Below are 20,670 nucleotides of genomic sequence, written 5' to 3' on the forward strand. Positions count from 1 at the left end.
ATTTGCAAGCAGGTCAATAATGACAGAAGACAAATGTTGCAGACGGGGGGGAAAACCGTGGTGTAGACTGGAAAATGCAACACTGTTTTTAAATCGCCATAAAAAACTTCTGTTAATATTTCCAGTGTTATATGCAACCACCCCACTTATGTTATTGCTGCATTACCAGCCTACCTCCTGGATGAAAACCCCATTTATTGGAAACACGGGTGGGCTGCCCCGCCTCGGTGCAGTCTCCACAGCATGTCCGCTCATCAGCACATGAAAAGAAAGATGGATAAGGCATTGTGTTACAGTCTTCGGAAAAGTGTCGATTGGGTTCCGAAAATGCTTCAATTTTCTAAAACTGCTGCGATGGGCTAAGCTTGTGAACTGGGGATGGGATCTCTGGTGCAGAACTACATGCTATTCAAACTTCAAAATAGCACTTGATCCGCCTTCATTGTGGTGTGCCCACAATGAATATGACAATACGGTCATCGATTTCCTCGATCTTGAAAGCTTGCGCAAATTATAGCTAGGATCCTGCGTTCTTGAATTTAATTTTTTAGCAAAATTAAAGGGTGTTTTTTTTTTTTTTTATCCATCAATTTGGAGCTTCCATTTATGTACGCAAAGTTCGGAGTCTTTCGGCATTTTCGATGAGGCAAATGAAAGGTAGAAAACAGCAGTTTGTGAATTTAGTAAAGCAGTATTTTCATATGAGAGCCGTATTCATCTACTGTCGTAGAGGGCCTACCTCATTTTTATTATAAGGGGCTACACGGCAACGGAAGTTGACACTGCAATAAGAGGAGAATTGCAAAAATTGTTCGAAGATTCCGGAAAATATAAAGACTGGTGGGGCTTATAACAGCTGGCAGACCGAAAAATTGAGTTTTTCAAATGAATCTGAATCAGCAAAATTTTAACGGCTAGTGTTTTTTGGAGTTCATCAGGTTTATCTGAGAACGCAGAACCCTAATTACAGCTAATGGACTGGGAAGAATTATAGCACTGGCCTGTCCTCATCTCCTAATGCCTCTACTGTTGGCACTGATGTGCCAACAATAGAGGTGCACCATGCTGGGCTTGAAAAATCTGGCTTGAGAGGGCAGGTGCCAATGCTTGCATCTCTCCATTACGCTTGATCGTGGCCCTAAAATCAAGCATTATCAATAGAGGAGATCTGCATTTCTGTGAAAAATGATTGCAGACAGATCTAATGTCCTCCTTACTGTCGGTCAGGGTGCCCTAATGGAAAACGATGATCCATTTTGCAGCTCGGCTGTTTTCTCTTGGGTCTGTCTGCTTGCATTCGCCGTACGTCCTGCAAAACAAAGCGGTTGCCTACCATGGTAGGTTTCATTAGGACGAGGTTCCTGTGTGCTTACCACTGGCAGCATGAAAGATCCAACCAGGTCTTTGCTGCCTGCTGCTGTCCGCCTCGTTGACAGACTTTCCAACCTACAGTGAAAATTCAGACTGTTGCATAATTACATTCCTAGACATTCCAGGTTGGGCTAGATGGGCGTTCACACTGAAGTTAGTGTCGTCCTCACCGCAAGTTGAGCTGTAGCCTTGAATCTCGCTGTTTTGTGAATTTTCTGTGACTCCGACATTGCCACCGGCTAAAGTTACTTGCCCTCTTTTGAGATAGGCATGCCATGACCAGCTTGATTAGGCCCTAAAATGGAACATTCTCATGAGGAGAGATCTGTATTTCTGCGAAAAATGATTGCGGACAGATCTAATGTCCTCCTTACTGTCGGTCAGGGTGTCCTAACGGAAAATGGTGATCCATTTTGCAGCTCGGCTGTTTTCTCTTGGGTCTGTCTGCTTGCATTCGCCGTACGTCCTGCAAAACAAAGCGGTTGCCTACCATGGTAGGTTTCATTAGGACGAGGTTCCTGTGTGCTTACCACTGGCAGCATGAAAGATCCAACCAGGTCTTTGCTGCCTGCTGCTGTCCGCCTCGTTGACAGACTTTCCAACCTACAGTGAAAATTCAGACTGTTGCATAATTACATTCCTAGACATTCCAGGTTGGGCTAGATGGGCGTTCACACTGAAGTTAGTGTCGTCCTCACCGCAAGTTGAGCTGTAGCCTTGAATCTCGCTGTTTTGTGAATTTTCTGTGACTCCGACATTGCCACCGGCTAAAGTTACTTGCCCTCTTTTGAGATAGGCATGCCATGACCAGCTTGATTAGGCCCTAAAATGGAACATTCTCATGAGGAGAGATCTGTATTTCTGCGAAAAATGATTGCGGACAGATCTAATGTCCTCCTTACTGTCGGTCAGGGTGTCCTAACGGAAAATGGTGATCCATTTTGCAGCTCGGCTGTTTTCTCTTGGGTCTGTCTGCTTGCATTCGCCGTACGTCCTGCAAAACAAAGCGGTTGCCTACCATGGTAGGTTTCATTGGGACGAGGTTCCTGTGTGCTTACCACTGGCAGCATGAAAGATCCAACCAGGTCTTTGCTGCCTGCTGCTGTCCGCCTCGTTGACAGACTTTCCAACCTACAGTGAAAATTCAGACTGTTGCATAATTACATTCCTAGACATTCCAGGTTGGGCTAGATGGGCGTTCACACTGAAGTTAGTGTCGTCCTCACCGCAAGTTGAGCTGTAGCCTTGAATCTCGCTGTTTTGTGAATTTTCTGTGACTCCGACATTGCCACCGGCTAAAGTTACTTGCCCTCTTTTGAGATAGGCATGCCATGACCAGCTTGATTAGGCCCTAAAATGGAACATTCTCATGAGGAGAGATCTGTATTTCTGCGAAAAATGATTGCGGACAGATCTAATGTCCTCCTTACTGTCGGTCAAGGTGTCTAACGGAAAATGGTGATCCATTTTGCAGCTCGGCTGTTTTCTCTTGGGTCTGTCTGCTTGCATTCGCCGTACGTCCTGCAAAACAAAGCGGTTGCCTACCATGGTAGTTTTCATTAGGACGAGGCTCCTGTGTGCTTACCACTGGCAGCATGAAAGATCCAACCAGGTCTTTGCTGCCTGCTGCTGTCCGCCTCGTTGACAGACTTTCCAACCTACAGTGAAAATTCAGACTGTTGCATAATTACATTCCTAGACATTCCAAGTTGGGCTAGATGGGCGTTTACACTGAAGTTAGTGTCGTCCTCACCGCAAGTTGAGCTGTAGCCTTGAGTCTCGCTGTTTGGTGACTTTTCTGTGACTCCGACATTGCCACCGGCTAAAGTTCCTTGCCCTCTTTTGAGATAGGCATGCCATGACCAGCTTGATTAGGCCCTAAAATGGAACATTCTCATGAAGAGAGATCTGCATTTCTGTGAAAAATGATTGCAGACAGATCTAACTTCCTCCTTACTGTCGGTCAGGGTGTCCTAATGGAAAATGGTGAACCATTTTGCAGCTCGGCTGTTTTCTCTTGGGTCTGTCTGCTTGCATTCGCCGTACGTCCTGCAAAACAAAGCGGTTGCCTACCATGGTAGTTTTCATTAGGACGAGGCTCCTGTGTGCTTACCACTGGCAGCATGAAAGATCCAACCAGGTCTTTGCTGCCTGCTGCTGTCCGCCTCGTTGACAGACTTTCCAACCTACAGTGAAAATTCAGACTGTTGCATAATTACATTCCTAGACATTCCAAGTTGGGCTAGATGGGCGTTTACACTGAAGTTAGTGTCGTCCTCACCGCAAGTTGAGCTGTAGCCTTGAGTCTCGCTGTTTGGTGACTTTTCTGTGACTCCGACATTGCCACCGGCTAAAGTTCCTTGCCCTCTTTTGAGATAGGCATGCCATGACCAGCTTGATTAGGCCCTAAAATGGAACATTCTCATGAAGAGAGATCTGCATTTCTGTGAAAAATGATTGCAGACAGATCTAACTTCCTCCTTACTGTCGGTCAGGGTGTCCTAATGGAAAATGGTGAACCATTTTGCAGCTCGGCTGTTTTCTCTTGGGTCTGTCTGCTTGCATTCGCCGTACGTCCTGCAAAACAAAGCGGTTGCTTACCATGCAAGGCTGTATCAGGACCAGGGTGTATGATAGACAGGTGGGGAAACGAGAGCCAAATGAGCGACCGGATTGTGTACCCCTCGGTTTTCTCTTTTTCTGTGGCGCCATCGATGTGGAGCACCGCAAACTCTCACTCCAGGTGGGCGACCGGTGGCGACTGGCTAAACTGACGGAGATGGTTTCTCGTGGATTTTCAATAAAGACTGTCGTGCTCTCTATATATTTTGCGCACTCTCCCATAAAGTTCCATGCAAATCTGATTCCGATTTTTTTCCTCTCGCCGCAGCGCCATCTGTTGCAAATCGGGGGTACCCGCAAGCAGACGAGTACACAATCCGGTCACGGCGCTGCGGTAGGCTTCTATGGGCCGTTTCCCCACCTGCTTATCTTACACCCTGATTAGGACCAAGGTCCTGTGTGCTTACCTGCGGCAGCATGGAAGTCCCGACTAGGGATTTGATGCCGTTACTGGGGACTCTGGCCGAACCTGGACATTCGTGCTGCCACGAGTTCCTCTTTTGGAGGCCTTGTGTAGGCTGCAGTCATCGGTCCCGGGAAGACGACGGTGTTGGCCTTCGATGCAGCAGCCAGGGACCGTCACTGTTTGCTGCTCTCCATTGCCTCCTTGATGAGCTTTCCAACATACTCTAGAATTCAAACCTTTGCATGATAACATTCCTAGGCTCTCTGGACAAGGCATTCACACTGCAGTTAGTGTTATACTCACTGTAAGTGGGATCCGTAATCTCTGGTCGTGCTGTGTGGTGGCCCTTTCGTGCTTTTGATGCTACGACCGACCAACGTGGCTTGCCCTCTCGTGTGACGGCTTGGCAGCGGTTTGAGTTTTCGTTGAAATGGAGGATTGCAAGTCGAGTCCTGTAAGATGGTTACATTTCAGTGATGGTAAAGTGTGCCACTTACAAAGAGTGGTTATTCTGGCATCAATCCAATTCCATTATCTGATCGTTAGGAAGAGACTGTCAGGTTTGTCGCATTGTAACCAATGGACTGGATGAAAGTGTCCAAACGAAGGAAATGTGATTGTAAATTGGTTGACTTACTTTGCAAGCATGCCTTCTGGGCTGAAAGCCTGGGACTTCGGAGCAAAGTCTATCAGGACGCTGTGGAACGCCTCCAAAGCATATGTCTGACCATGTGGAGACATCTGTGCAAGGTCCTTCAGGAGCAGTTTGTTGCCAGTGATGCTCTTGAATTGGTTGTAGGCCTGCGAGTCTGAGGATGATACATGTTTTAGAAAAACCACCTTCATTTGGAAGAACAAAAACATACTGGGATCCATCCATGGTCGTGTTGGCTCTGGCATGTCACCATGGAGGCACCTTCCATAGGTTCCTTCGTGCCCCGAGTGTTTGTTGATGACATGGTTGTGCATGCTGAGCCAGATGTCGATGAGCAGTTTCTCGTCGCCTCCTGCAGCCCTTGCTGACCAGTACATATGGTTTGTAGCTGTCTGGATCCAGATTTGCAGGTCTTGGCATCCAGCCCGTTTGCTTGCTGCTGTCAGCTTCTTTTTCACACCTAAAATTCAGAGTCGTGTCAGGGAAACCTGCAGCGTGATCGCTGGAAAATAAGAGCTACACGAATGGCCTGTTAGGATTGCTTACTTTTGGAGATGTGCCATACGTCAAAGAAGTGGTCAATCCCGGGTTCATGCGTCTTCATGTGCTTTCGTGTGGCAGGGTGACGGTCAGTCACCAACGATCGGATCTTGATACCTGCACCATTAGGTTTCCGAAGATAGCAAAAGAATAAGTGATTATGCCAATTTGAACAGAGTGCCTGAAAGGCCGCCGAGTAGTGATATACACGAACTATGCATGAACATACCTTTCTCCTTGAAGAATTGCAGCTGCTTGAGGAGGCCCTCCTTCTCCATGTTGACACTGGCCATGGCCTGTTCAGACTAAAAAAGGTGTGAAATAAATATTTTACCAAAATAGTGCATAGCAGTGAAGTAACTGATGACATAACACAAGAGAAAGATTATGAGATTGTTGCAACTGGTTCACGTAAATCTGACTACTTGCCTCTTTTAGCTGGACCTGGACAGAGTCTAGAATCTTGTTGATTTGCTCGACATGGACTGTGTACGTCAGGTACTTGGCACAGAACCCAGGGGAGTCAAATCTCCCGTCAGCAGAGATGTCCACCTCTTTGTTCTGCAACTCGTTGAGAAGTTCCTGTTACTCTTGCAGCCAGACCTGTTCATGCAGATAAATATTGCTTTAGAAAGGCATGGAGCATACTACAATAGTCCCATCTGTTTATGTATGCATAGTGTAGTGTTGTAGAATGAGTGACTGAGTGAAAGAAAAAGGAAAGCACAATGCAGCGAGTTTGAATATGACTTAGATTGTGCTAGGTTGTGATTTGTGTTTTTATGTTTGTGTATTTCATAAAAGAGGCAGCAGGCCGCCCGTTACCTCGAAGCTGCCCTACCCTTTTCCATTCTAACAACCACCCTCTGTCTCTTGACTCTCACGGGGAACCTGACTCACTCAACCCAATGCCAGACAGGGAACTGCCCAGGATACTACACATAGCAGAAATAAATTAAAGCATCGTGGATTTAGTAGCCCATGGCACATATGTAACATGATGTATAAAATTTTATCTCTTAGCACTATACCATAGAAGTGGCATACTACAAGAAGATATTTATTCATTTAACCGAAGTGTGACTGGGGCTCCAGTTTTGTACCTCATTCGAAAATTGGGTTTATGGGAAAAAAATGCAGCTGCAGTGTCCCGGAATATTGCTCACCTTGTGGATTGCAGGTAGAGCGAAGGCCTTCCGATGCTCGTAGAAGCTCGAGTCGGAGATGACCTGCACGTTCATATGGCGTAGCATCCGCAGCTTAGGGGCAATCTTCACTCCAGAGAAGACCAGGTGGCTGGTCAGCAGTATGTTCCCTGCTGGTCTGCCGTTGACGATGGGCTGGCTTTTCCATGTGCGCACGTGCTCCACAGGGCAGATGCTGTAGACTGTGATCAGTGTGCCGGTAGTTTCGATCGTTGTTTGGCACAGTCTTGAGCACTCTTGGCACGTCTTGAAAAGCTCCCTTAGGCAGCTCTCGAACACCAGAAACTGGCGCTCTTCTTCTGGTTGTGGTGGTGGAGCTGATGCACCATGCTCGATTCTGAAATGGGATCATGTGAAGCATTCTTTACAGATTCTATGTGTTTATATGCACAACTTACCTCTCGTAATCCTCGCTGTGAGACGGAGAGTAGGTTGCGTCAGAGTCTGGCATGTTGCTGGGAACAGAAGATGTGCATTCATATGGCACCTTACTGCTACAAGGGGAGAAGGCAGACTCAGGTGGATGCGACTGTGCAGGCACGTCTGCGACAGGGACAGGTGGCACCACTGCGGGGATGTTTGTCTCAACAGTACAGTCCCTGAGGGTCATTTCTGCCTCGCAGGGTGCAGGCAGTCCAGTTGCCAAGACCTGAGTCTGCAAATGGCACTGTTTATTACATATTTCATATTTTCAAGGTTGAAGGGTGCAACTCGAGCACTCCACACAATGCCGTCACCGCGGCAAACATCCATGATGCCTTATTTTTTAGCTGATGGCAAACATCCATGAATTGTTTTGTAGCCTTTCCATAGCTTAGAATTTCATGCACTCAACCAAAGCTCTCACTGTAATACTAATCTAAGGGATGCCTCACTCTTTATATTTGTTTTTATAACTTACATTACCATCTATATTTTCAGTTTCTAGCTCAGCAACAATAAATGTTCATGTCGCGATATGATGTCACATTACATACATATGTAAAGCTGCAGCTTGACATGTATTTACCAACCACTGAAGGAAATGCAACCAACAAGCACTTATAGCCGCAAGTGGGAAACATGCAGCAACTGCCATGAGTTCTCAACGTCCAGAAGTGCCACCAAGCAACAAAATTATGGCGTGCATTTGCTATGTGCATACAAATTTGCAAACGCGGGTTTGCACGCAATCGTGGGCGCAGGATTATGAGAAGAAAAAAAAAAGACTGAGTTTGCTCACAAGAGTAGATATAAAAGAAAACCTGCTTGTTAGTAGTCACGGACACTTGGAACTTTGCTAAGCTGATACGAAAGGGTTCCTGTCTGTAAACAAGCTGGGAAAACATTTATTGATTTCGGGTGGGTCAATAGCAGAGGGGGGTGGTGATGGTGGTACCATTAGAGGCGATTTATGACTGTGTCCTCTTATCTTATTTGTTCGTGTTTTCTTTTTACAAATGAGTTCGATCCTGGTGGTGCATGCTGATAGGGTTCTTCGTTTTCGGGTAAAACCCGATAATACCTAATTTTTCTTCCCCGAATAGTTCTGATGAAAATCGGGTTAAACCCGATTTCTCCCTGAAAAGCAGTGTTGAAATCACCTGACTTGATAGAAAATATGAACCATTCTGGATCTGTTTAAACGGTGTTTCCTTGGTCATCCGTTGATGGCTACAATTTTCTTCGATTTGCGTGACCTCCGCAAAGATTCACTTCAGAGCCGATCAGAAGGTAGAAACATATCCTATGCCTATATAATATATTTTGTTTACATTTGTTCATGTAAATAACACATTGCACGTATTTGTAATTGATAAAGAAATCCCGAAAAAAAATCCGAATTTCGGAATGGTTTCTGGAAAAACCCGATTTCTTTCCGATTATCGCCCGGAAAAATAGCGCCCAATTTTTACCCCCCGATTTTTTAAAAATATAAAACCCGAAAATGAAGAACCCCATGCACCGCACCATTCGCGCGATAAGCTCTCGAACCGCTAGTCCGGAACATTATGCACCACTGATCGACTTGACGAATGCCATGTGGATTCCCATGTTACACAAATGCCTCCTCAGTTCTTAGTTCAGAATATAGATACCAGAAGCAGCCGCACTGCGCAACGCAGAATGCCATGTTCGTGACACTCCCAAAAATATTTGAGCCATCGAAAAACTCACCACGACTTTTTGGCGCTTTGGGGGAGGATCGTCGGTCTCATCGGCGACGGGAAGCAGAAGCGTCGGCACAGCATCTGATCGAAGACGTGAACGACGCAGGTCGTCCTTTCGGAAAGCAGTCGGCTCGAAATGTTCGGCACAAAAACGGGGAATGAGAGGCAGGTTCTCGATGTCGTGCCCTCGCCCGGCGCAGCGTAACCACGCAGTCCTTCGTGGTTCTTTCTCCGGCAAAGAGAAGAATCGCCCTTGCGAACGTTCTTCCCAGTTTGATGGCGGCACGTCTTGACGAAACAAACGTTCGGCATTTCAGGGAAATCGCTCACTCAAAGGATAAAAGAAACTATTGCAATACGCAGTCGCATTCCACAGATGACAAGGAAAAGTTTGACTCATTCACGTGGAAGGATCGCAAAGCTGGCTTCGGAGTCGGGATCCACGGGAAGAAAGAACACGTGTCCCGCAAACGCAAGCCTGCACACGCCCCGGGAAGCAGACGACCCGACGCGCCGACGCATCACCCCCTAGCAACAAGCTTGCGTGGAGGAAACATAGTTCGCTGGCTTTGGAACGATAATTGCAAACTATGTTTCCCGCACCACAATCAGTTTACGTTTTTCTCAAACTCTAATTTACAACAAGCTTAAAAAGTATTCCAATAATAACGTTCGCATTCACCGCGAGATGCAGCATTTCCATTGGTCAAGTTTTAGCGAAGGCCAGGGAATGGGCGATTGTCTTTCAAGAGAAAATAGTAACGATATATTTCTACTGCCATTTACTTAATAAACGGTTTTGTACTCTAAAACTTTGTATACATATTAACTTTCACCTACTACGCAATATAACAACATAAACAGACGATCGCAGAAAGCTCCGGAGGGCACCTTTAAAGGGATACTTCAACGAAATTTGAAATATTCCCGTCGTGTTCAAAAATAGGTTGAATATGATCCACAATATCCGTAAATGACAATCGCACGTTCTTATTTTGATCCTAGTGGCTGTATTTTTTGTTATAAACGGCCCACTCTGGCAAGCGCTCGGAGAAGGCCCAGCTTAGAGCACGTGACATCCAACGCAGTCGTGACGTAGGTCGTCTCAAGACAAGCAAAGCTACGGCGAGGCTGACGTCGAGAGGATGGCCTAGTCGTTCCAGCCACCGAAGCGGCTGCTTATGTACGAATTTTGAGTGACGGGTTAATCTTCTGCAATCTTGTAGGGGGACAATAACGACTTCTGCGACACACAAAAGGCATTCTCGGAAAGAGGGGAGTTCCTCCTTCCCTTCTTCTCTCGTCGTGGCCGGAGGCGAGACACTCACCGTCACTACTGTCAAGGTTCATAGACGGGCATTACAAACGAGGCGTTAGCGACATCCACCAGGTGCTCTTTGCTAATCGTTTAATTCGTCTTAAAATTCCTTTTCGAGACTTTTTTAACAAGATATTGGTATGTTCCATGTGATACTGCTCTTTTGAACACATATAGACCAAAAAATGAGCGCCGAAATTTCGTTGTAGTATCCCTTTAAGGGTCTAGCGGTCGAAATAAAAAGAAAAGGAGGGGGGGGGGGGAGTGAAAAAATTGAAATTGAAAAAACAACCATTAACAATATTTTACTATTTATAGAAGGTTTATTATCACTACCAATACCGTGTGTCCATACATTCAGACTAAGACCTGTACGCCCAATATTGTTTCATGACCCCTTTAATTACTGGTTTGTTTTTAAATTAATTTATTTACTCTCATCTTACATATGGGGACTTGAGTGATAAAGCAATATATACAACAAAGTAATCTTTGTGGTTAAGTATTTAGGTCTAAAACCACCTCGCCCACCCTATTCTAATAACTGAACTCTCGTGTCCCAAACTAGCAGACTTCTGCATGCAAATAATAAAAAAATAATTAAGACCAAATGTGATTGTAACACAGCAACGACTGTGCCTGAATGTTGATTGATTGATTGATAAAAACCTGTTTTGGAGCCTTTCGCGATATTTACGACCCTCTCCGCATCAGCGCAACCGGCCGTAAAGGCCCGTTCACACACTTGCGCTTGACTCCGACTGAGTGAGACAAGACCGGTTTTTAAGCCTCTTGTGACGTCTTAGGACCAGCTCCGCAGCAGCGCACCCGGTCCTAAGAAGTCGCAAAAGGCTTAAAAACCGGTCGGGTCTCTCTCGGTTTTACTCGGTCGCAAGAGTGTGAACGGTGCTTAAGACGTCGCAAGAGGCTTAAAAACCGGTCTTGCCTCAGTTGGTTGGAGTCAAACGCAAGTGTGTGAACGGACCTTAAAGAGATACTTCAACGAAATTTGAAATATACCCGCCGTGTTCAAAATTAGGTTGAATGTGATCCACAATATTCGTAAATGACAATCGCACGTTTGTATTTTGAACCTAATGGATGTGTTTTTTGTTATAAACGGCCCACTCTGGCAAGCGCTCGGAGAGCAGCCAGAGGAGAGCACGTGACATCCGACGCATTCTTGACGTAATTCGTCTCGGGACGAGCAAAGCTGCGGCGAGGCTGACGTCGAGAGGATGGCCTAGTCGTTCGAGCCACCGAAGCGGCTGCTTTTATACGAATTTTGAGTGACGGGTCAATCTTGCATAGGGACAATAGCGACTTCTGGGACACACAAAAGGGATTCTCGGGAAGAGGGAAGTTCCTCCTTCCCCTCTTTTCTCGTGGTGGCCGGAGGCGAGACAATTTTCGTCACTACCTGCCAAGGTTCCTAGACGGGCATTACAAACGAGGCTTTAGCGACATCCACCAGGTGCTCTTTGCTAATCGTTTAATTCGTTTTGAAATTCCTTTTTGTGTCTTTTTTACAAGATATTGGTGTGTCCGATGTGATACCGCTCCTTTGAACACGAATAGTCCGAGAAATTAGCGCCGAAAATTTGTTGTAGTATCCCTTTAAGGCGTCACAAGGGGCTTAAAAATCGGTCGTGTCAAAGTCTGTCGTAGTCAAACGCAAGTGGGTGAACGGGCCTTAAACGTATACCGTTCTGCCTGAGACGGCTTTTTTCGGAAATCGATTAAGGGAAGTTGACGGCTACCGTCGAAATAAGTGGTATAGGTATTTAGACGTCCGTAACGTTGCTCCGGAAAAACGCAAAAAAAAAAAAAAAAAGAGTTTGGGTGTGTTTATTTTTTCCACATCCTCGCTGACATGACCACTTTTACCGCGCCTCCCACGTGTTCGGGAGTCCGGGTGTTCATTGTTGCAGCGCCAAGCGCTGATTTTTTCGGTATGGAACAGGACTTTGGAAAAAGGCGTCCCTTGTGGATGCGACGGGCAGGAGGTAAAAGAACAGCGCTATGAGCGATAGCGACGAAGAAACCGTGCTTCGAGAGTATACGAATGAGGCGGAGGAGGTTCATCCTTCTGGTCACTTTGGGGGTGCGGGTGGCAAGCATGGTAAGTCTGCTTGATATACTGGGTTTGTGCTTGTTCTGAGCCAAGGTTACATAGTGTTTTCTACGCTTGTTCTAGAGGACAGTGCATTGATCAAGGAGGTGGCTCAAGAGGAGAATCGTCCAACCAGCTGTCTTGGCGGTGCAAAAGAAAAAAGGCTCGAGGTACACCTAAGCACTTTTTATGAGTTGTGAATGTGAAAGCATGCACGCCGCTCTTCCGCTCACTTGCGTGGACGGTCAAGTACGCGCGCACCTTGCGCATGGAGCAATGGAGCCGCTGCCTCGCGGACACGCAGCGCCATGGGGTGGCAGTCGTTGAAACTGACCTTTGGGATCAGAGAAACTATAGTGCCGTTTTGCTAGGCTTTTCCCGTGGTTTCATAGCTGGGAGCTGGCTTCACTTGGAGAAAGGATTTAAGGTGCCGTTTGGTGTATCTTCAAAGCTGATAACGTCGGCTCGCTCCATAAAACAATTAATGCTTTCACATAAAAAAATTGGGTTTTGTGCATGTTTATTTAGCCTACAACTTTGTCTGTCTCAACAGGCAACTTGTCTACCAGCTGTAGATGAGCGATTTAGCCAGTGCAGTACAGCCACTAGTCTGGGGTCTTTAACATGATCCACGCAGTCGTGGTGACAAACACAGTACGCGTCTGATTAATGGCTATGCTCACTCAGAAGTTCATATATTTTTGCTGTTTTACCGAATTGTGCAAAGAAAGGACACCATGCTCGGAGGCAAAAGCATGACCGAACCCAAGAAATGCAACATGTGCCATGGAACATGTAACCAGTGGTTGCAGTGATGCAATGACTATAATTTATTGTAACCTAAGAATGTAGCTTCTTCAATACCTACAGGCGCAGTTTCAGATTGAAGTGTCCACTGCCACCTAGCCTCCCAGCAGACTCTGATTTACTTCTAATGTTGTATTACATGAGCTGGATCAGAGTTTGACTTTTGAAGCAGGCTATGCTGTCATTAATTTCCCAGTTTCACTTGTGCATTTAGTCTGTTACTCTTTTCACCTAAACTCGGTGATGTGATTGCTGCGCAATTTCACTGAAGTGTTCCCTGCTATATCCTGCTACAGTTTACTGATATTTAAGGAAGTCAGGCCGACAGCGCAACAAAAGCTAGCGAATTTTAATGTACTGTCTAGACCGGCTATGATGAGGTCCACGGGAATCAGAAATCGCTTTGCTAGATCCGTTTAATCGTTATATATGAACACGTACAAATAAGATGAAAAAAAGATGACACGTGTTGCCACAGGCACACGTTTATCGTGCCTGCAGAAAGCAGTCGAGGCTTCCCTGCACGTGCCCTCTGCTAGGTCGGAGCCGCTTCTCGCCAACTGCGAGAAGCTCCGATCGAAAAAAAACAGATCCTGCTACGTGCGGAGCGTGTCAACAGCTCCGGTGGCTCCTCAGAGGACGCCGACGGACGGCGTTCTTTATGTTTATGTGCACTTCATCGAGGATGGCACGCTTTTGATTCAGAGAGATTGGCTTTGTCTTCCCCGTCGAGGTGCCGGTAATGCAGGGACTCCCCATCGTTGAATGGCGATGATTCGCCGAATTGGTGCTTGAGCGAAGTAGACTTGCGCACAAGATCGACCTCACCGAACAGACGCTGACACAGATCATGAAGCAAACAAAGAAACGCGCACGGCACCGAGTTCGCGCTCAAGCTACTCTGTCGTCGGTATAGAGAGCCTAGATTTAAGAGATGGGGCAACCGTTTGATCGGGGTCGAGTGGTTTGTTGGCCGCATTTGCAAAATGGGCTGCGGTATGCAAAGGAGTCAAAACTCCAAAACCTTCTCTTTCTGCGAACGTGTCCGCCTCTCCGCCAAGTTTTCTCGCCTCACTGGCCACGCAATAATCAAGTGCAGGCATCCTCTCTGCCCCCTCTCTTAAATCTAGTCTCTCTCTGATGTATCTGCCGGAACGTTGTTGCTTGCGCTCCGAACGCCCCTATTGGCATGCCACGACCGCTTTTCTGCGTGCAATGCGGTAAAGCCGCTTCCCAAATAAGGAGCGGGGAGCAGACGACGTTGCAGAGACTGCCGCCGGCGGCCTTTCCAGCATCTTCTGCAGCCTGTTCTGGATGGCTTCTTGGACGCGGCAGCAAAGTGCGGCGGTCCGAGGCTTATTAAACTTACCAAATTTTATTCTTTTTTTAAATTATCACATAATTTTTCTTCGCTCTGTCCGCAGGAGCCGCACAATTTCCTTCGCTAAAAACACACAAATGCATTGCAAAAGTGCAAACTGGAATGGGAGATTGTGTTCGCTTTGCTGTAGCCGCTATTTCGTTATAGCCGGTCTCGACAGTATCAATTTTGAAAGCTCAGGCCAAATTGTTAGGGTACGCTTGTGCAAATGAATTTTCGAAAACATTCGGTTATCGCTTCGAATAATGTATTGTTTATAGTTTGATGTTGGCAACGAACACTGAGCTTTTTTGGAAGTTCCGCAATGTCTAAATGTCTATCTTTGTTCGTTATCCATTAGGGCTTGTTAGCTAGCTCAGTTGAGTGAGCTTTTTACCACACAGGTCTATAGCGGACAAGTGACATTTATAAGATAGTCATAGCGATTTTGTGCATCTAACTTCGCCGCAGTGCAGCCACGTGCCGAGGGGAACAGCACTCCTCCAGGTAGCATGCGCATGCATGCATCAGATACTTGCATATTTAAAAAAGAATACCTTGATCCTACAGGTAAAGTCGGATGATGCTGAGTGCACATTGTTTCTACTAAGATTTCCTAGGCTTTTAGTTCACTTTACAAGCTATTAATTGCTCAAATGATATTGTGCACTTAATGTGTCATCCAACTCTGCCCGTGGACCAAGACGTGTTTAATTTTTTCTGCTGCTGAATGTAACTGAAGGCGGGACTACATTATAAGTTGTCTTAGCCTAGCATGGGCTAATTTATAATAATACAAGCTCGAGCTGGTAGCTCTGATTTGTAGCCCTGCTGCTTGAGCAATCGTGCAGAGTTTCCGGTTCGTCTATTTTAAAGTAATACAAAATATGGCTAGAGTTATGCCACAACGTTATGTCGGAAACTGCCACCGTGCGTGGCTGGCCACTACAAACACAATTGGCATCATGCAATTTCTATGCGTCAGCTTTGTCTCCTGTTTTTAAAATCGCATTTAAATGTTGATTGAGTGTGAGGGATTATGCTGTCTGATGTGGAGTGAGTGCTAATGTGTGGTTGCAAAACAATTAAAGAAGAAAAAGGAAGGCCTTGCATGCTAAGACAAAAATTTTCACAAACAAAAAAACCAGAATTCTAGTGCGCATTGTCACAGAGTATTTTTTTATTAAATTTCGCAGGCCTTTTGTTTTAGGGGGGGGGGGGGGGGGTAAAAAGAACAAAGCTTTGCCTAATGTGGTGCAACTACAGCAGTGAAGTGTTTTTTAGGGCACTCTACAACTTTTTATTTACACCTTTGCCACTAAAACAGTATTTTAAAAAGTGAGCTAATTCCTCAGACGTAATTTATTTGTCCCGATAAGAACTGTTGACACTTTCGCATGCCATTTGCTAACTAATATGCAGTCGGTATAATTTCCATAGAGCGCTCCACTTTTTTCATATCTTGGTTCCCGCTAACTGGGGCACCCGGTATGTGCTTGTGCTCCGAAAGTTCTTGTTGCTTCAAGATGGTTTTGGCTGCTCCATAAGGTGTTCTAAACTGACTCAGACCAGTCACATCACTGTAAACGTTTTTTTAACTGATGTGCAATATTTCAGTGGAGGTTGCCGCAAGGCTGTTCCACCCAGGGGCGACAGTGGCAACCATGGCTTCCCTGCAGAACTCGCCGAGATTGATGGAAGGGTAAATGAAGAGGAAATTGCCCTGTTTATCAAATCAGTCATTCTTTTTTTATTTGTGTGGTGCTACCGATACTATCTTAGACGTGTCCATATACATGCCTTGCATACGACGCCATATGGCACTGTAACAGCCCCCGTTGCTCCGTACCACGCCCCTGTCCCCGTACCTTCTGCTGCATACATTTCGCAACATCTAATTGATTCTTTGCAAGCCTTGCGGAGGAGAATAGATTCGATGGTGCCAAATGTATGCCGCAGAATATGAGGGCACTAGCTGGAACATGGTACGGAGCAATGGTGGCTGGCACGACGTTAATGCAAGCCATGTATAGGTTTCTGGATTCGTGGGGCATTTGAGCATAGCTTTATGCATGGCACAGCTTCCCAATAAATAACCAAGTAGAGTGTTACCGCAAATTCTTTTTTTCTGTTTCAGGTGCATCTGAAGCACGGAATATTTGTAACAACACAACAGTTGAACAAAGCAATGCTAAAGGCAAAGACTGACTCAAAGTTCACAAATCTTATCACACGCTCCGTTTACACTGATGAGGAGCTTATGAACCGTAGTCTCACTGGCCCAGCCTAGTCGTTGCTACATAAAGCAGGGGGCCAGTGGGAAGCAGGAAATGACTCCTCAGAAGGTCGATGCCATTGGGGGTAAGTGCAACCGACATATATGATTTTAGATTTATCTATTTTATGAATGTTAGGGAAGGGATATTTTACTTGTAGCCCCTGGCTTGTAAACCATGCCTTATTTAGGAATGTTTCCTACTAAGATGAAAGGGAATAAATTTGTCCATGTATAACAAGTGCATCGTAATTATGTTCTTAATTTTGCAGTGGTTTTGGGCCACTTGGTGGACAACCGCATCCGAGAGGGTGTCACAAGGAAAGCGCGGGTTGGTGCCTGTCCGCACCATCCTCTCCAACTTCTTGGTTGACCACAACCGGGCAGATGAAAGAGCTGCCAAGAGAGCGATCGCCAAGAGCCAGCAGTGAAGTGGAAACAATAAAATGCTATTGTTGCATTTCATTTTTATTTTATGGTATTTATTTTAAGAGTGCAAATGTCTGCTCAACTAATATTTGCACTGTTTTGACTATTGGTATCTGTCACTTTTTTTGTGATGCATAGCAAATTGTGCTTTGATTGTCAACATATTTATTTCCAGCTTAGGCGGAGGTCTTGTGTGTATCATGTACTAATAGTACTCATTTAAATTAATGCTATTAATTAATAAATTAATTTAATTAATTAAATTAACCAGTCGTTCCATTTTATATGCAACAGTTCAGTACATCCAGTTTAAATTTCCAGCTGATAAAAGCCAGTTTCTATTTCCAGCGGATAAAACCCAGTTTCGGTTTCCAGTGGATGAAACCCAGTTTCGGTTTCCAGTGGATGAAATCCAGTTTCGGTTTCCTGTTCCATAATCCACTATGAATTTAGGCTGGAAACAATCAAACTGTTTTTTTTTTTTTATTTAGACTGGAAAAAATCAAATTGGTTTTTTTGGTAGGGCAGCAAGTTGCCAGCAGCGTTCCTGGTAAATCATATATCGACGATCTTTAGGGCGTTTGGTTTTGAGAGATGCGGTTTTGGCACAACCCGAGCAGTGATGAGAGGGCTAACAGCCCGCCTTTGTTGCTACATCCAATCTTCAAAAATTTACGTCAGCTAATGAGAACCATGATCAACATCCACCAGCCCACCTGGGCAACGTCACGTCCGAACGCTGGTCTATGAAAATCATCCAACGCTCTTGCGCACACACGCTGTGCAAAAAGTTTTAAGGCCAGATTCACGAAACAATCTTACGCCAAAAAAGTACGTACGACAAAACGTACGTACAATTCCGTCTTCACGCAGCGCAATGTTTGTAAGTTTTGCGCGAGTTAAGCCAGAGTGCCATGATAGCTCCAGGGGTGTCTTACGCCCTTTTTTACGATCAAAACAGTATAGCCGACAGTAGTCGACAGCGTCTCTCAGTTACTCGACGACCAATGGACATTTACTCATCTACGCGCTCTTCATGCGCGCCCCGACATCAAGCAGCAAGAAAATAGAAAGAAGTAGTACTCAAAACCGACCATGGCGGAGATGAACGCTGGATCCCCAGATATCCAGAAAAAGCTTCGACGGCAACAATCCCACCGACCGCTCGGCACTATATGCTCCGTTTCACGATAACTTGGCGAATCGGAGAGTATTGTGAACAATCAAAGTAGGTCGCTCTTGCTTGAGAATATCAACGAACCTCTTTGCCTCATGCAGCTCAAGTAATAATTTGTCAGTGTGAGTGTACTTTCACTGTTCTTAAATACACATCAAGGTGGAATCATAATCGAAATTCTATATTACGTCGTTTATCACATATTAAGCAGTAAAAAGAAAGTATTTTTTTTTTTACTTGAAACAAAATTATGCTTCGATATGAATGAGACGGATTTATCGAATAACTGATCGACCAAAGGGTGGCAATAAATCGGACTAAAATTTTTAATCGACGTCTAGCCCTGAAACGGGTTAGTTAAAAAAATTCTTGGCTATGTAAGTATATCGTGACATAAATGAAATGACCCATTAAATTTTATCGATATAAACACATTTGTCGAGCGGCTGTCGGCAGGCAATCGTACCTTGCTCGTATCCCAGGTTAAAGACTATCACTCGCACGGTGGTAACAACCTGCCAAGCATTCATAAACCGATGATACAAGGAATTGAAGCACACCTTTTAGCATCCTGCTGAGCACGAGATATCATAAAGAGACGAGGACGACGACGAGCACCCGCAAAAAGTGCAACGATACGAACGTTAAAAGCTCTGTACATATAAAATGCTTTCTACCTTTTGACAACTGCGTATTTGACGACTAACAAGTCAGAAGTGGGATGAACACGTTTGCGACCTGGACCCGTTGAGAAGCTTTATTCTACGATTCTCAAAGCGGTAGAAACTGTGTCACATCGAACCAGCTCGTTCTAGAGATGACTGACAGCACCGCGGGCACGATCTACGAAAGAAGGAGCGCTTGCAAGGCCGTCCGCCGGGTGCAAACCAAGGTTGCTGCGAAAGAACAGGCGATGGAGAAATCACGAGCGTGGCTGTCGTAGACAACACTCGATCCCTTCAGCAACATGACGAAGCGAATCCTGTAGCTGTGACTGCTGGTATCGACGACACCGACAGAGTCGCTGATGCGTTGGAGAACCATCTGGCAACGGAAATTCGTGCAACAAATGAAGACTTTGTTACGCTGCTGCAAACGACTCTCCAGAGTGCCGTGCGGGAGGCGATGAGCGGCATGGCTACGCTTCTTCGTGTCGGCCAACAGCCATTTCTAGACGCACGACCCACTGTGGACTCTTGAAAGCTTGTACCTGTCTTTAATCCTGTGGCATTTCCATCGTAGACAGTAGAACAATCGAGTAGAAAAGTTCACGGACTTTCCAGAATCTACGCGTGGAGTGATCGACAGAGGTCGTGCTTTGCCATCACGAAACTGAAAAGGGTTCCAAAGACATGGTATGATGGACTTTCGAGCGTACAGCGATGATGGCAAGAGTGGAAAGACGAATTGAAAAGATTGTTTCCAGATGTGAAAAGCTGTCAGCGTCGCCATCAGGAGATTGTGGCTCAAAAACGATGAAAGGGTGAGAGCATCGAATTGTACTTCCATGAAAAGGTTAGCCTCGCCCGTCTCTGCCAACTCCCTGAAGATCAAATTGTTGAGTACGTCGTCACTGGCCTTGATGACGAGGCGATAATGCGACGTTTAAGCGTTGGAACTTTCTCGACGCTAGAGTCATTGCTTGAGTGCCTTAAGCGTATAGACGACCGACTCGCCGTGGTCAAGGCAACACCCACCCGAAACGAACGTCAGCGCGGAACGAAATCGGCGCCCGGGCAGCAGGCCCGTCAGGTGATAATAACAGATGAAGGCCTTTATATAACCACAACGGAGAGTCATTATGCTTTAACTGCAACGACTGCGAACATTTTGCAATTCACTGTCCTGAACCGAAAAATCGGAAACGATGCGAAAAATACCATCGTGTTGGTCATGCGGCTGCCAACTGCAGATTTAACATCACGGAAACTTTTCCGAAGACACACTGCCTGGAAAGTAAAGAAATAGTTGGCGCACGAAATGAGAAACATTTTCAAGAGGCACTGATCGACGGGAAGCCAGTCAAGGCATACTTGGACCTTGGTGGTCAATGCATCACGCTTCGTCAGGCGGACGCCGACTACCTCGGTATTGCATATACGAAGCCTACATATACGTGCGAAATTGGAGGCTACCGTTCTGGTCACGTGATTCCTTGCGGAATCACCCAAGCGCCTCTCACCTTCGACCAGGCCAGTGCAAAAGTGCCGATTTACATCGTTCCAAGTCATGTCCAGACAAT

At 45.8% G+C, this 20,670-nt stretch overlaps 2 protein-coding genes and 1 long non-coding RNA gene across 3 annotated transcripts; 1 reads left to right on the forward strand and 2 right to left on the reverse strand.

Moving 5' to 3' along the window:
* Positions 1-4,545: 4,545 nt before the first annotated feature.
* Positions 4,546-5,887, reverse strand: LOC121837646. Its single transcript, XM_042293342.1, has 6 exons — positions 5,824-5,887; positions 5,601-5,711; positions 5,266-5,514; positions 5,037-5,208; positions 4,703-4,851; positions 4,546-4,622 (listed from the first exon to the last, which is right to left on the reverse strand). The coding sequence occupies exons 1-6, from the start codon at positions 5,885-5,887 to the stop codon at positions 4,573-4,575; spliced, it is 795 nt and encodes a 264-aa protein (XP_042149276.1). The 3' UTR covers positions 4,546-4,572.
* Positions 5,888-6,179: 292 nt separating this feature from the next.
* LOC121837647 lies at positions 6,180-7,250 on the reverse strand. The gene is made up of 3 exons (XM_042293343.1): positions 7,198-7,250; positions 6,761-7,136; positions 6,180-6,197 (listed from the first exon to the last, which is right to left on the reverse strand). Exons 1-3 carry the CDS (start codon positions 7,248-7,250, stop codon positions 6,180-6,182), a joined length of 447 nt encoding a protein of 148 aa, XP_042149277.1.
* A 4,615-nt stretch (positions 7,251-11,865) lies between these two features.
* On the forward strand, positions 11,866-17,212 carry LOC121837693. The gene is made up of 4 exons (XR_006078297.1): positions 11,866-12,550; positions 16,165-16,249; positions 16,685-16,908; positions 17,095-17,212. It is a non-coding gene; the product is annotated as an uncharacterized LOC121837693 (long non-coding RNA).
* The last annotated feature ends 3,458 nt before the right edge of the window (positions 17,213-20,670 follow it).

This window comes from Ixodes scapularis, unplaced genomic scaffold (assembly GCF_016920785.2).
Source record: "Ixodes scapularis isolate PalLabHiFi unplaced genomic scaffold, ASM1692078v2 PGA_scaffold4__175_contigs__length_147842914, whole genome shotgun sequence".
In the NCBI taxonomy this organism is placed as follows: domain Eukaryota; kingdom Metazoa; phylum Arthropoda; class Arachnida; order Ixodida; family Ixodidae; genus Ixodes; species Ixodes scapularis.